The 16,578-nt window shown below is 33.7% G+C and overlaps 1 protein-coding gene across 1 annotated transcript in view; it reads right to left on the bottom strand.

Moving 5' to 3' along the window:
• angpt1 (angiopoietin 1) overlaps positions 1-15,446 on the bottom strand; it is a 40,725-nt gene extending 25,279 nt beyond the window's left edge. Inside the window, exons 1-6 of the mRNA XM_088929490.1 lie at positions 15,396-15,446; positions 11,606-11,761; positions 11,135-11,256; positions 7,645-7,877; positions 3,115-3,245; positions 2,134-2,235 (exon numbers count right to left, since the gene is read on the bottom strand). Of these exons, the coding sequence (XP_088785616.1) occupies positions 2,134-2,235; positions 3,115-3,245; positions 7,645-7,877; positions 11,135-11,256; positions 11,606-11,761; positions 15,396-15,446 (795 nt within the window). The remainder of the gene's footprint in view (positions 1-2,133; positions 2,236-3,114; positions 3,246-7,644; positions 7,878-11,134; positions 11,257-11,605; positions 11,762-15,395) is intronic.
• Between the last annotated feature and the right edge of the window lie 1,132 nt (positions 15,447-16,578).

Below are 16,578 nucleotides of genomic sequence, written 5' to 3'. Positions count from 1 at the left end.
TTGTTTTCAGTGCTTTGGCACTTTAGCTAATTGTATTAGAAATGGTTTCAAAGTTATGTTTTATATCATCTGCACTTTCATTTCATGTCAGGTCATTCTTGTTGCATGGCCTAATGCATGTCTTCTGAGTGATTTTCCATTATTGTTTTAGCTAACTTTGTTATTTCAGTCAGGAACTAGTTATTCTATCAAAATACTACTCAAACATTTAATGGGGAGCAATATAAGTATTGCATCATGTGGATTAAGCAATAGCAAACCTTTATAAACTTAATTCTACAGAGATTCAATGTTTCTCCACAACACTGATTAAAGCACCACCCTCAAATCCAGCCCATTTTATATTGTGTCTAGTGATTAATTTAACTTGTTAAGAAGATGTAATACTGTAGTGAGTTTCAATGACATTAAGACAACATTTGTCATTACTTCTATTGTGAAGTTCTATTAAAAGTTTTGTTTACTGCAGTCAGTAACAATATGTAACTAACACAATATATAACCAAGGAGATAAAAGATAATAACAATTCCATGTATTTTTGTGGAGTTTTTGTCTGATTTTTTTTTAGCATTACATTCATGCAGTAATGGCAACAAAGTAAAATATCACTTTCCACTACAGCTAATTCTGAAAAATAGTTTCTAAAATATAATCTGTAATACAGCTGAATCACTAACATCTAGCTTTATTTTCATTTTTCATTTTTATTTCGAATGCAAAGCTTTGAAACACACTGCAGGACTCTTTAATCCACGTTATCCAAAAGATCCAAAAGTGTTAATCTGCCCAATATGCTAAACCTCAATAAATACACTAAGTTATTGTAAATATATTTTAATAATGTACACATGTCATAAATGTACACCTTGAATTTTTGGATTTGTGCTAATGCTTGAAAACACAACTCTACCCCACATGTGCTGTAAATGTAACACAGGAGAGTACTTCATCCTTTCAGTACTTGAATGAACTCCAAGGACTTTTGCTTTTTATGTGTATTGCTTTTAGAATTACATGTTCCATTAGGAAGATATAAAAAGGCATACACACAGTTGTTTGTTAATCATAAATACTGTACCAGCTGTTACTTTCACCTTCTTTCAAATGGTCTCTGAAGTTCATTTTAAAGGTTAAACTGTTAACATAGTTCATGATGTTGTTGACACCATTAACATGAACAGTGCACAGGTCCACCTGAGTATATATTTGTACTCCAACCCCAACCACAGTACCCTTGGCATTTTTCTCAACTTTAATCAAATAAACAATTTTGTCTTATAATCAAAATACAGAAATTTAGTCAGCTGCACATGACTGGTTCCTAAATCAATAGCTATAGAATGAGTATTAGTTAGAAAACATTATTTATATATTATGATTTCTACCCAGGATAAAGTCTTAGATATCCAGACTAATTGAAATGTGTCAATTACGATTTCAAGACCTCAGGTGAAATGGATATCAACAGCAGAGTCCCAGACATGTACTTAATGGTGGCGTTTCATTGAACAGATACAAGAATACACTGAAACGGAAACCTGCCATCCTGTGTCATGAAATTTGCAATTTTGTGAAGGTTGGGTGGTAATATTTCGGCTTAATCTGATTCCTTAGTATCCAAGAGTGAGTTTCTCCATGATACAATAAAGGATATCCTGGCTAGTATGTATAAAATAGGACAGCTGATGTGTGTAATAAGATTGAAACATACTGTATTATGTATTCTGGTTATACCTTTTTATTACAGAGCAATTTCTTAATATTTAATAAAGTTTTCAAGTCTCCTAGATCAGCAAATATAACCAATAATTAATTTAATTTAAAAGATTTTCTGCATAAATAGTCAAATACCTATGTAAAATGTTTACTATTTACAAATGATTCTGGTATTAGGAATGTACTTTGTAACATGCAGTACTACAAAATTTAAGCTTTCTAAACAAATGATAAATGAGCAGTCTTTTTCGATTTCTAATTTTACTAAGTGATCTGCTAGAGAATATTTCATTATAATGATGTAGTATATTTGTTAATTTCCTGTTAAATTTCCACAACGCACTATAATAACATTTAATCAGTATTTTGGCCAGACCTTATCTTAATATAAGGGAAATTAATTTTCTCCATCTCACCATTTTGTACTCCTTCCAGGTCCTCTGGAAGTCTACACTGCCATCTTCCCTGCGTTGAATTACTGTCCAGCCCCCTCCTGCTGCCTCCATGTTACAATATACCTGCTGGGACAAAGAGCAAAACTGAGAAGCACAGATTTTCCCTTAGGTCGCTGTTGCGAACGAAATCTTGTTTATGAGAAACAAATTTAAAAATATAATGCCGATCACACTGTTCTCTTTTGAGGAAGATGGTGTTTATTTACTTTAGTCTGAAAAAAACACATTTTGCACTGGATTTAACCACTGTGGACTTTTGTTAACTAGAAAAAAAAAACTTTATAGGGTCTGTTCCCTTGACCAGAAGTCAAAATCAATACTCTGTAAGCTTTCCATTATTAATGGGATCAATCACCCTTACCTGGATACGATAAAAATCAATAAGAGAGCTACAGGAACTTTCCCTGATCAAACTCTGCTGAGAACAGTAAGCATATTACAGTGATTAGGGAAGTCCTACTGACAGGAGACCTCCTGAAACTAGATTAAAAATGACTGCCAACATTCTGTGGTCTGGCAGTTGCTTGTGTCAATGAACACCTGTTGTTCATACAGGGTTGCCAGATATATTTCAGGCCTTAGATTAATCCCGAAAGAGCCAATAACTACCCCCAGACTGGCTGGACTCCAAAAGGTCACTGTGGCTTTCGAGAAAAAAAAAATTAAATAGAAAATGCATGCAAAATGAGCATTTCAGTGAAAATGATATTTCAGAATTCTAAAAAAGAAAATTGCTCAGAATTCAAAAGCAGAAAATCGCATTGATGAGTCCAAAAAATTGTTACAATGATACATAAAATAATACATAAAATGTATACAAAATTAAAATCACACTGTGTGTTATTGCAACAACGTTAATTATAATTTCAGGGAAAACAAACCTCATTGATGAATGCTAACTTTTACTGCATTTTTTCAGCATCATTTAACACTCCAATTTACCTTCTTTGTCTCCAGCATGTTGTTGATATTGACAGAGTAGACTCCACTTTTGTTAAAACCAGCATGATAAATGTCTGCACAGTCTCTGTATCTCTTCTCTTCTTCTGTTCTTTTTGTGCTGCTTGGGACCACTGTTGAAAAATAAATATTTCAATTTATATTTTCAATGATATCCATAGTGAGGTTACCAAGCTCCTGCTTGTGTATCATTGTTTGAGTAAAGTGTATAAGTGTGGGGCTTATAAAGTTCACAGCAAACCAAGGCCTAGAAATTTAGAAAAACAAAAACTAAGGAAATTATTGTCATTCGGTTTTTAATTATAAAACAATATGAGGAATAAAAATAACTTCACCTCCAGACTAAATAGGTTATCCTTTGTTTTTCACTGAAATATCTCAATGTGCACAGCATGCACATGGCAAAATGCACACAAAGTGTTGCAAATGCACATTTGACTAGTAAAACTGGTAATACAACAAGTGAAATGAAAATCTGTTTATCAGCTGTAAAATCTTTTAACTCAGAGCAAAGGGAATCACTAACGTTGACAGGACTTTAATACAACAGCTGTTAGTCTACATCCATCTGTGTATAATTATGGCTTCAGTATTTTGAAACTAAGCTAAGGACAAAATATTACAAGCTATAAATTTCAAGATCCTGTTATAACAAGTGGCTTATATTTACCTTGTGTGTCTCAGTTTTTTACATAGAAATTCTCTGATTTTATAAGTTTGTTAATCTCAATGTCAAACTATTGTTTTTATTATTGAAACTGCTTATAAAGAGAGATATATCTGAACCTTGAAATATGTCAGCCTTGTTTAAATTGTTTGATACTTTATGATCTAGAGATTCCTTAAAGAACGTGGTAAGTATTGTTTTAAGGATTTTACAAGATATTGAGTGTCAATGACAAGAATTTAAAACAGTGTGGGGCTGTCAGAGTGTACCTTTGCATTGTGGAGTTTGATGACAAGGGTACAACTAAAATGTACAATGGATTCATTCTGAGACATAAATTGTTTCAAGGCTTGGTGAAAGTTTTGAGTTAGAGCTAAACTGGATTTGTTGTAAAATACTGAAAAGAACCTGCATTTATTGTAGGTAATTTAATAATAGTAATAAAGACATGGCCCTACTGACCTTTCCAATGGTGAGCATACAGTATATTCACTCTCTATTGAACACTTCTATGACAACCTACAGTTTGTCCTGGAAAACTTTCTCAGGACATTGGTCAGGTAATATCAGCTTCTACTGTCACTCAAAATATACCAAGGGGTTTTCAAATTTAGTATCAGAAGGCAAAATGGAACTGTTTATTTAGCAAATATTAGAAGAAGAAAATACAATCTATCAACTTATATAGTATAATATTTTTCCCTAGATTTCAGAGATCTCTCTTTATAGAGTATGGAAAGTATGGAAAATGACATACTGTACATAATGATTTACATTTTTATATCAGCCTTAAAACTTCATTCAGTTAGCATTCATGTTGGTTTTCATATCATTAATTCATATGTGTTTAGTGTAATTGTAAGTAATATCATTTGTTAAATCACTTTAAGTTAATCTTCTAGTAACAATAAAAAAAGATGAAAATGACATAAATATGTTTATTATCTGGGTATATAGTAAGCAGTAAATTAGTATTACACTATTTCATAGTGACCGCTGTTAAAGCAGTATAGCAGAACCTTATTATATTCCTCAAATGTGTTTCTCTTCTCTAATTTTTGTTACTGTAAATCATTTTAAAATATTAATTTGAATGTTGCATGTCAAATAGAAATGTGGGTGACAGAAACAACAACAGAAAACAAAAACAACAGACTTGGTAGGATGCATAACAGGATTTATAACAAAGCGGACATGTAGATAATATACTGTATAAACAACTCCTTTGAGTGATTACAAAGAACTCAGAAAATTTATTTTTCAGATCATTTAATGAATTCACTAAGCCACTCCCAGAAATAGCAGTAAACCATTTAGATCTCTTGAGGTTTGGGTAACTGGGCTGTTAATGTGATTAATGGGCTTTATTAGATCAGTAATCGAATATTCCAAAGTATTGTGCAGCCAGAGAGGTAAAAGGTAAAGGTCAGTTCCCATTATTGTGAACAAGATTCATATGTGTTATTGAAGTTTTGGTAATAATTAGGTGAAAATTGCGGCTGTAATTTTCCTTAGCACTTCAAACAAACAAGAAAAATCATCATTCAATGCAAAACTGTCTTGAGAGAAAACATGAACTACATGCTTGCAAATGTTATGAAAGATGGGGATAGTTTGTATATCAAACATCGGACTGGATGATCACAGGCTGTTTTGGGTATTCCCAGTATATATTCTTTACATTGATTTAATATTTTATATTGTGTTATACAGTATACTGCACATATATGTATATTTTTGTGTGGACAAGATGTAGAGACTGGTTGTGATCCTGGCCTTGTAACTGAATGTGTTTAAACTTCATTTAAGGTTGAACAACATACTTCATTTAACTGTTCTAGTAAACTACATAGCTGAATAATCAGTGACAATGTACATTGCTTTGGGTGAAACATCACTCAGTGCATTCTGTAGGACTGAACCTACAGGAGCTAACTAAACTAATGCTTTTAGTTTTTGTTGCCAGTGTATATTTGTTCATTTTAAATAATGAACTGTAAAGCAAAAACTGCTGTATATTTAACCTGTTCATGTACTGTATGCTTTGTTTGAATATACACTAGAGAATGTAGAGAATGTAGAGAATTTACGGCATGATCTCTTCTAGCCAATCAATTTTAAAATAATACTATTCTTTTAAATACAATTAATTTAAATTTAATTAATTGAAAGTAGATATGCAATTACTCAGTATTTAAAAGACATTTTTCATCCAGAACTTCAATGTACTGTATCTGGGTAGAGGTGTGGTGATTATAGTTGAACACAATGATATGATGGCTACTTAAAATATAATTCACTTGAAAACTAAAAGCACAAGGAACTTTTCTCTTTGAGGAATGTTGCATGCTCTGCATTGTTTTCAATGACAGTTACTGAGAAACACAATCAGTATTTTAAATTCTATCAACTCACTGAAACATCATGCAAGGAGCATGTTCCATAATTAACTTTATCAGACATCTTTCGCCCAGAGGCCCTTGCTACATCCCCCCAAAGTTGAAATCCAGAATGAAAAATTTTAGAAGGGATGAACTTGTGACCTTTGTACACCACACAGCTTGATGTTGCCATGTTGGAAATAATGACTGACCTCAAAGGGACAGTCACAATGTCTCATTTCACTCTCCCTACATTAAGTGAGCCATTCATCTTAAACTGTTCTTTTCAGTACATTGAACAGAAACTCTGCACTCTTGGACAAGCTCAGGCTGAACTGTGTCGCCTGACAGGTTCTTATTTTACCTTAAGGGGGGTGTTCTCATTTTCCTGCCTTAGGGGAGTTTTAGAATTTCAGATTCAATCGTATATTAGGTTTTTCTTTTTTGTGTTTTTAAATTATTTACTTGATGTACAAAGCAGTATAGAAAGGGTGCTAATGTTGAGGACTGGATATGTGTTTATTTGCATGTGTTTGTCTACAGTATATTAGATAGAAACTGTGTCCATTTCGCCTTACATTTTAAGACACCCAAAAAACCTAACACAATTTAAGAAGATTAATTAAGCTGTGAAACAGCTATATGATTGCCCAGACTTTTTCTGCTATTCAAATGAAGCCGCTTTACTTCCAACCCTTATTAAATCACATGTGGCTAATGGAGAGTGCGAATCAAATTGATTACAGATTTGACCCCTTACTGTTCAATTCCTGTTGCCTCTTGAGTTTAACTGGACAAAAAAGAAAATCCTCATTCCCACATGATCACCCATATAGGGGAACATGCATATTATGCTAGGATATGTTACAGTAGATGTAGTTATTGGTCCAATACATACAGTATATGACCACAAAAATGTCTGTTGCTTCACAGGAACTTTTCAGATATTGTTTTGTAGGATGTATAAACCGCAGAGTAGATTTAAAATGTAACAAAATCAATTGAAATACTTTACTTTCAGAAATGTGTAGAGCCATAGGAATTGCTTTTAGGAATGGCTACAGTATATAAGCTATCACCAAGTTAATTACTGCATGTTGACACAGTATGGACAGTTGTATACTGATGTTTAAAATATCTTAAAATACCTTATTAAGGTTAAAATTACTGAGGAATTCTAAGTATCACTAAGTCTGGCATTCAATCTGAAATACGCATGCCACATAAAATACAAAATACAAAAAAGTGTCGTCTTGATCGCACTAGTGTTTATGAATGGCTCTCAGTTCTTTCAATGGCTTGTGAAGAGTGAAAGTAATTCCCGATAATGCCTGCTTATTTGGGAAACAGGAGACCTTTGCTGAAACATTCACGGTTTTGTATGGGAAACGCAAATTGCACATTATGACCCGAGCGAGACCCTGGTCTGGCTCCTTCAAAGGAAACAAGGGAGCCATGCCTTACCTCCTTCTTTGGAGCAGAGGTTAACGAGGCTTTGGACTGTCTCCATGAGGTCTAACTGCTGCTTCTGCAGGATGCTGTTGTTCCCCGTGGCCTTGTTGAGCTGGTTTTCCAACTCCTGGATTATTTTACTCTGACGTCCCACCAAGTTCTGGAGACTGGCTTTCTCATTCCTCAGAACTTCCTGCTCCTCCTTGTGCCTGTCCTCCATCTCTAACATTTTGTTCTCCAGGAGGCTGAAAAGAGGTTATTTGTAGTGTCTTGTTTTTCCCTTCAATGATGATACTAACATTTGACTTCATATTCAAATACTTTTCAACCTTTCCTTCAGACATTTTGTCTTTGTCTTTACAAACCATGAATCTGCTTGGAAAGTGCATCTAATATTTTACCTCTAAACAATAAACAAATAGCATGTTATCCATACTCGGAGATACATCAGTAGCATTTTAGTGGAGGCATTTCTGAATTAAATCACAAATTTGATGAGATACAATTCTAATAATTCATTCCTTTACAGAAAATGTGTAGTTTTTTTCCTGAATGTAAGCTTTAGCGGAAATGTACACTCTGTAAAACACTACTTACATTTATTAAGTTGGGCATTTTATCACACGTTTATTCACAGAGAAAATCATGAATGATTTACTATCATTATGATATGTTCTGTTTAGAGAAATGCCTGTTGTTCAAAGTAACAAAACAAAAAATGCATTCATTTAAATGCTAAAAAACAAATAGGATTTAGTATAAATTTGCTCAAGTGAAAAAGGATAATTCTCATTATTAATCTTGGGGTTTATCAGCACAAAACAGTTATTTTGTTAGAATACAAATATCTTCCATGTTTTTGGTCAAGTCATACAATCAAATAATAATCTTTGAAAGTGCAAATGACACTTTTTTTCTATACTAAGAACAATACTGTATGTCTTTGTAATATGTACAGTTAAGACTCTGGCTATTAAAATGATTGTTCTTGTCATTTGCAAGGATTTTAATACTGAAGGAAGCATACAGTATGTCTCAATTTCAGCGAAACAGGAAACATGGTGCTTTGAATTAATAAATTAATCTCATTGCGAATAAATAGGTCTTAATGAAAGCAACCATTTTTTGCCTTTTCTAATTATACAGTACTTACGGTGCATATTGATTTGCTCTTTGGTAGTACTTACAGAACATAATGTACTTACGTTCCAAGTCAAAAACTACAATACAAAAGCAATCTGATTTTAAAACAATAACATTTAAAAGTATTTGTTTTTCAAACAGGTGCCACGGGAATTTTATTATAATCTCAGCAGGGATTTTCTTTTGTTCTGTATGGAATTTCTCGAATAAGTGTAACACTTTACCAAAGGTCCATGCTTCTTTTCCAAACAAAACAAAATAAAAGCCCCAAAAAACCCAACAAAACTTGTATGCCAACTTCAGTTACAGCTGTATTTTCATTTTGTTTTGACAAATTATTGCACCAGAGGCAGATATATTGAACTCAAAATACTGCATTGTGCTAGACAATGGTATATTTTATATATTTATTTTATATAAATGTATTATAAATTGACAATGATTTTTGTTATTCCCACCCAATCTGGACCAGCCAAAACAAACTCTGAGACCACACACAGGGGAGCATGAGGAGCTGTATGCAGACTCCTCAGACAGACGCTACTTTGAGTCGTTTGTCTTTTGACATGTCACAGGCAAATCAGTCATTGCCTGAGTTCTGCCACTTGGGGAATCCTGGTCACAGACAGCTAGTGTAGTGACCTAGGCCCTAACAACATGCTTGCTCATGCTCCTCTGTTCCTTCATTCCTGACAGTAGTAGGTTTGTAATGAACATTGAAATTACTCTGCATGGGGATGCTTATTTGATATTATCTTTTGACGTTAGACTTGACTTCAACTACACTACAAATCACATACTCCGACAGGCATTAAAAATGCAAAAAACGTTATTGGTTTAAAGTACGACATCTATGAATGCTCTCTTTTCTGATGTTCCTCTTTTATTATTATAAATTATATTTCAGATACTATTTTTTTTGTACTTTTTTATTCTTTCTTATTTAATATTCATTTTTTCACATTCCTTTCTCCTTCACACTAGTAACTCCTTGCTGTGTTGAACTTAATGAGGCACTTCCGATAGTCTTATTCCTGTGGCCAGGCCACCATTCCCCTAGCCAAGTAGGTTAAAGTGAAACCTGTAACCCAAGTTGCTCATCCACTAAATGTCTTAATACTTGCAGTGTCTGTCCAGAGCTATTGAACCACTAAGCTCAGTCCATTTCTGGGTTTGGAACATGCAGTGAAATGTAAATTAGACTGGAAAAGAGGGGGAAGGATAAGTATAACATTAATAATATCAGACATTTCAAGACAATTGTGCTACCAGCCTGCACAGGATTGTTTAACACTTCTTTCTAATAAGAAACATAACATTCTTTGGGATTAACCAAATATAATCATCCTTCTCTGAACCATATGTATAGCTAGCAGAGTTGGGTAGAGATTTTAAAATGCAATCTATTACTATTACAAATTACTTGTGCTAGGGATTACTTTTAATTAAAAAGAAGCTGGGAAACATAATTTAAAAAAGTTATCAGTTACACGTATAATTACAATGTAATGTACGTATAATTAATATGTAAAGTAATTAATTAGCTGTTAATACCCATTCTCCATACCTTCTTATTAATTCAAAAAAAGTAATCACTTGTAACTGTCCCCAACACCGGTCGCTGGGAGAGTAGCTTGACATCCTTTCTGCCTGAAAGTACTGCACGAATGAACAAGTTGTGGAATGGAGCTCACAGCTGTTAACATCATTTTCAAAGATGCAGCTCTGAGGTGAATTTCAGAATCAAGTGATCACAATTTCATAAAATGTTGTACAAACAGCTTGATTAATCTGGCAAAAATAACTTATATTATCTAATCGTCACTAGGCATTTATGTCACCAAATATTATGTGTAATGCTATGGCAACTAAAATCAAGCTAATCTATCTTATTTTCCCCCTACACAGGCCAGGTTTACAAAGAAACATATAGATGTGATGATTAGATGCTCATCAATATAATCCATTATTTTCTGTAAGTGCCAAAACTGTCAGTTTCCTTGTTTAATTTATTCGTTTTATTTGTACAGATGATAGAAGGTTTTATTCATTTAATCAGTGTTGATAACAGCTTTATATAATTCATTTAAAGTCTTGCATTAAATCAAACCAATGATCTAATTTAAGATTTTGTGTGTATTCTGAACCATATTCTTACAGTGTAAGAGAACGAGTGATAACATGACAATTGCGATTTGACAAACTTAACCGTTCTGTTACTATTTTGAAAATGCAAAAAACGTATTTTTACAAAATACAACCACATCCACATTTTAATTTAAATGGTTAAAATAATATATTTATTTATATATATATACAGTATAAAATGGGATAAGTGCACAAGATGAACTAATTTTACCTGTTTTTTTCATGTAGGTTGCTGATTTCATTTGTCTGTAGCAGTAACTTATTTTCCAGCTTCTTTGTTGACAATGAATTCTCTAGCAATTGAATCTCCAGTCTAGAAGTCTGATTTAAAACCTGTCAAAACACATGAAGGGAATAAAAATAGCCCCCATTGCATTTATGGATCACAAAAATACAAAATTACATAGATATTACAGTGTGGGTAGGCACAAATGGTTTTCTAAACAAATACTAAGGGTGACATCAACAAACTGAATGAAAGTTAATCAGAAAATATGAACAACTCCAAAAATATACAGTTAATTCTGTCTAGGAAAGCTTTTTCTAAATGTTTTTTATGATGAATGCGTAATTGAACAAATATTTACCTTGGACCTTTCAGTCAAAATCCTTTCTGCTTTTGGGTCGTTAAATGTGAAATAGCTGAATAAATGGAGTGTGGAATGTGTCCTGCGGGACATACCTGCATCTCAACATCTGTCAGTTTACGTGTCTGCTCTGCTGTCTGGCTTAGCAGGCTGGTCCCAATTTCCAGCATGGTAGCTGTGTGGTTGTGGACCGCATTCTGCTGTAGCTGTGCCATCTCTGTCTTCATGTTCTCCTGAATGTAGTTTTCAATCTGTAAAATCAGGCATATGTACGCACTTTAGACATGGTAAGGACTTCTCCTTTGACATATACTATTTCCCTGTAAAGGCAAGATAATTGTACCATCTACATCTCTCACAAAATGCAACATGGGTTTATATCATTAACAAGTGGATGCAAGAGTTTCCAAACAATCACATTCTCAATTGGTGTGGTGTCAGTTATGATTCTGCTACCAGATACATTCTGTAAACTAACTGATACTCCCCCAGGAAAAAATAGTTTTCCCGATTAATCCAGGACCATGTAACTATACACCAAGTGACAATCAATTGTTAACTTCCAATGTGTGTCAAATTAACTCTTAAGCCATAATAAGAAAAGATAAAAATGATATATTAAGAAGGTACTGTGCAGTATGCCATGACTGCACATAAAATACAGTATACAGGTTTTAAAATGTAAGGTCCCATTTAAATTCTATACACTTTTATATTATGTATAAATGTATAAATAATGAAAAAAGGCTTCCTTACAATTTGACAAGTATATTCAATATCACTTAGAATTGGCTAAAACAAATGAACAGCAATAACAACAAAATGTCCAAAAACTAGAAAAAGGCAAAGGATTGATGTCATTTACAGTGGAGGAATCTTGTACCATGAATTTGGCAATTCTTTTATTGATTCAGTAACACATCCATTAGCTTGTTACTGCCTGGATAGTTTAAGGGAAGTGCACGGAGATTTAACAAGAGGCATAAAAGTGTAATAGAGGTGTTTTCTGTTAAGACCAAGTGCATGCCAGTACAGTAACTGTGAATATTGTGAAAAAAGGGAAATACTTGCAGTACATTCTTACATGCCACACAAAACAAAATGTGCCCTGTGAGTCCTAGCTATGCTGGATTAAGATCACTCTGATCTAGCAAGCTCATTAATACAGCCTTGTAAGTCTAGAGACTTTACAAATACTATAAAAGTTAACATTTGTGATACATTTAAATACTTTTAAATAAATAAACCCATCCTATTCATAGGAGCTGTTTAAATTTTAAAAGGACAGTTTTGCCCATCCTTTGACAAAACACATTACGATGAGACTTTGGGGAATACAGAAGAGCCAATTAGCAAATGAATGATTAGTCCTTTAATTTCTGAGTTGAATTTGAACTCAGCCATTCCTCAGGGGCAATATAAAATTTTACATCACAGCACAATAATGTGCCAGTTTCACAGCATGCCACCCAGGGTTTGAAGGGAGTGTTTAAGCATGTAGCTGAAAACAGATGTAAGTCATTCGCTAAAGAACAAAAGGAGACAGATGCTGAATATTCAGCAATGACAACTCCATAGGCGAAACTTCATATTATCTTTCAGCAGCATGGCTGACACTGACACACAGAACTGTCAAGCGTTACATGACCAAAACCAATGAAGTTAAAAATGGGAGAAAAGAATTATGATTAATTTACCTCACTAACGTACAAATACTTTGTCTTTTTCAACATTCCAAACATTCATACCTGGAAAATGGTGCTATTAGCCACAGATTAATATAATATTATTTATTAATAATAAATATTTTTTATTTGCCACTGCAGAAGAAGATGATAAATTTACTAAAATATTTTATGCCTTGAAACTATTTTCAGATTTAAGTTAAAAATACAGAAAGTTTATTTAGACAAATTCATAACCTGCATTATTAACAGTTTTATTTTTAATTTAAATTAATGCTTCTGATGCAAAATTGGGTGAATATGATCTGCGATTTATGGTCTAATCAAAACAAGGTATATCTCTTATCTTATGCCTGCACATTGCACCATTATGACTTATTATACACAACCATTATTACACTATAATGGTTTATCAAACTGAAAATTAGTTTATTAAAATAACATCTCTAAAATACTACATTTATTAAAATCTGCATATTTTATAATAATTTAAAATGAAAGATGGTTATGCCCATGTCTGTTAGAAATTATTATTACAGGCAGTAGACATTTAGGATAATTGAGTGTTTGCGTTGAGAATTGGTTTATACAGTAAGCAAAAAATAGTGCAAATAATGGGTGAATGTTCAGATTGAGGTGTTGGTATTAGTGGAGTACCACAGGGATCTGTACTAGGACCACTGCTCTTCTTAATTTATATCAGTGATTTACAGTATATTCTGATACACTGTAGTTAGTACAGTAAATCGGTCTGATTATCAAATTAGGGGAATTAACAAACTATATAGAAGCAGAAAATTCAAGGCTGTGAAAACACATCTGGAAGATTATGTTAAATGTAGCAAAGTGCAGAGTTATGTGTACAGGTAGCAAACACATAAACTATAAATACAGAGAGAAGAGACTACTTATGAAAAAGCCTTTAGATGTTTATGTTGACACATCATTTACAATGTGGGGAAGAAATTAAAAATGCAAAAAGTGAGGATATACTGTATAGTTGAAGGTATTTAAATCAAGCAATGTTATGCTGAATTTATACAATATTCTAGTAAGGCCTCATTTAGAAAATGTGCAATTATGGTCACCATGTTATAGAAATATTGCTGCTATGGAATCAGTCCAGAGAAGAGCAACCAGATACTGTACCATACCAGGCCTAAATGGAATGACGTACACTGACTGACTAAAGGAACTGAACCTTTTGGTATTAGAGAGAGGATTACAAGGTAACTTGATCCAAGTATCTCAAATCCTCAAATGTATAGACAAAGTCAACCCTGTGGACTGGACTTCTTCAGAATGAAAAGAGAAACACCAACCAGAGGACACAGACAGGAACTACAAACTAGAGTCTTTGCAATAGGGCTCAGTCTTGTTGTGCTCTTCTCCCTAGTGATTTATTGAATTGGAAATCCTATTCTTTGTATATCCCCAAGTTGTGATTGATCAGCTCCACACATTAATAAAGCCCTTGTTTCAGCATGGGGTGAAACATTAACCATGCACACATTTCCTCTGGAGACATGCAGTTTTCCAAATCATCTGACAGTTTTCACACTCCTAATCCCATAGTTCCTGTAAAGTCAAATCAAAATTGTTTGGAGGGATGGTGCTGTTCTCACTTGCATTACAAAAAAATGTGCCTGGCAAATCCCAGGAGTCACTATTGCAAGTCAAGTCTAGGATAGGCTTCCCACCTCAAGACCACCCAGTCCACATGGCTCTTAGCCAACTGGACAGTACCACTTGTGGAACTGCAACTTTGAGATGTCACTACGTGTTTTGAAAGATAGCTAAACACTCAACATTTTATATTACCACACTGCACCTTTATTATTTTTTCTGTCAAACCCATTTAAAATCTAGTTTATGGCTGTCATAAAACTGCAGTGTTTCAGACATCTAGGACATATTCTCAAGCAGAAAGAAAAAACTAACAATACGGCTATAAGATCTAATCTATATTGCAAAAAAATGTACTCGGGTCTTCAAAAAAAGACAAAATGATGAATAATTTGATTCAGATACACATAATATCTTATATCCATTTATTACAGCTACAGGTTTATTTTCTCCAATTTCTTTTGTTAGATTGGACATTTGGTCTAAAACTGTTGAAAAGAATAAGCTCTATGGCACTTAAAAGTACTGGATCTACACTATATATGAGGATACATCCATCCATTTCTTCTCTCACCGTTTTATCCAGTTCAGGGGTGCTGGAGTCTATCCAAGCAAATAATGCCATTATATCACAGAACATATAAAGACACAAACACAAACATGGACACACTGGCAGCCATATCACCCTGCAACTCACAACTGGCAACCCACTGAAGCTAAGCAGGCGTGAGCCTGGCCAGTACTTGGAACCGAAGGCGCTGTCCTTCGGATGAAACATAGAGTAAAACTGAGATACGGACTCTCTTTGGTTATTAAAAATCCTAGGGTATTTTACAAAAAGAGTAAGGGTGTTACATATCACTCCAATCATAGCCAATAATAGTCCCCATCCATTGGTGCACTTTGCTGCCATTGCATCATACATGTGGGGCTACACATTGGTGGAGAGGAGTCCCCATTACCTGTAAAGCGCTATTAGTGGAGTGTCCAGAAAAGTACTATATACTCTAAGTGTAAGGAATTATTATTATCAGTGCCAGTTTTCTCAGAAGCCAATTACCCTACCAGTTTTCTTTTGACTGTGAGAGGAAACTGGAGTACCCAGTGAAAAATCCACGTTAACATGGGGAGAATATACAATCTCCATGCTAACCACTGTGGCACCATGCCTTCCTATAAAGATACATTTACTGTATGTTTAAATGTTTTGAAAGAAATTACTATATTAGGGAAATAAATTTCAATTAATCCAAGTGTTGCATGGATTATTTTTTTCACCTTTTTGGCCTTGATAAATAAGGTTGTAAAATTAATACAAGGTTTATTCCATGCTGAAAAGAGAAGAAACACAATATTTCATTTGTGGAGCCTTCTTTGGGTGTAAAGGTTTTTGCAGCCTACGCATGCTGACACAGCAGTGAAAGAAATCAGTCAAGGAATTAAGTAAATGCAAATGTACTGTAGTTTAAATTAATTATGATCTCATTCAAGTCAGATTTCTGATCTCCAGTTTAATAAAACTGTTAGCGAGTCAAGGTTACAAGCAGATCATTTAAATAATTTAATTTTAAATCCTCAACAACAACACTTTTGAACTCCTAACATATCATCAATGAGAGAAGTGTTATCACTGGCTGAATGATCATAGTTTTTTTGTTTTTTAATGTATCACTCTTTAGTGTTTCATTAAGTTTTTTCTTTTCTTAAATATGGGCGTGTTGTATTATAAACCTCTTTTGAATTTGCCTTCGAAAATG

This window comes from Atractosteus spatula, chromosome 12, assembly GCF_055471065.1.
Source record: "Atractosteus spatula isolate fAtrSpa1 chromosome 12, fAtrSpa1.hap1, whole genome shotgun sequence".
In the NCBI taxonomy this organism is placed as follows: Eukaryota; Metazoa; Chordata; class Actinopteri; order Semionotiformes; family Lepisosteidae; genus Atractosteus; species Atractosteus spatula.
The sequence above is the reverse complement of the archived record's forward strand: the minus strand, read 5'-3'. Positions and strand labels throughout refer to the sequence as shown.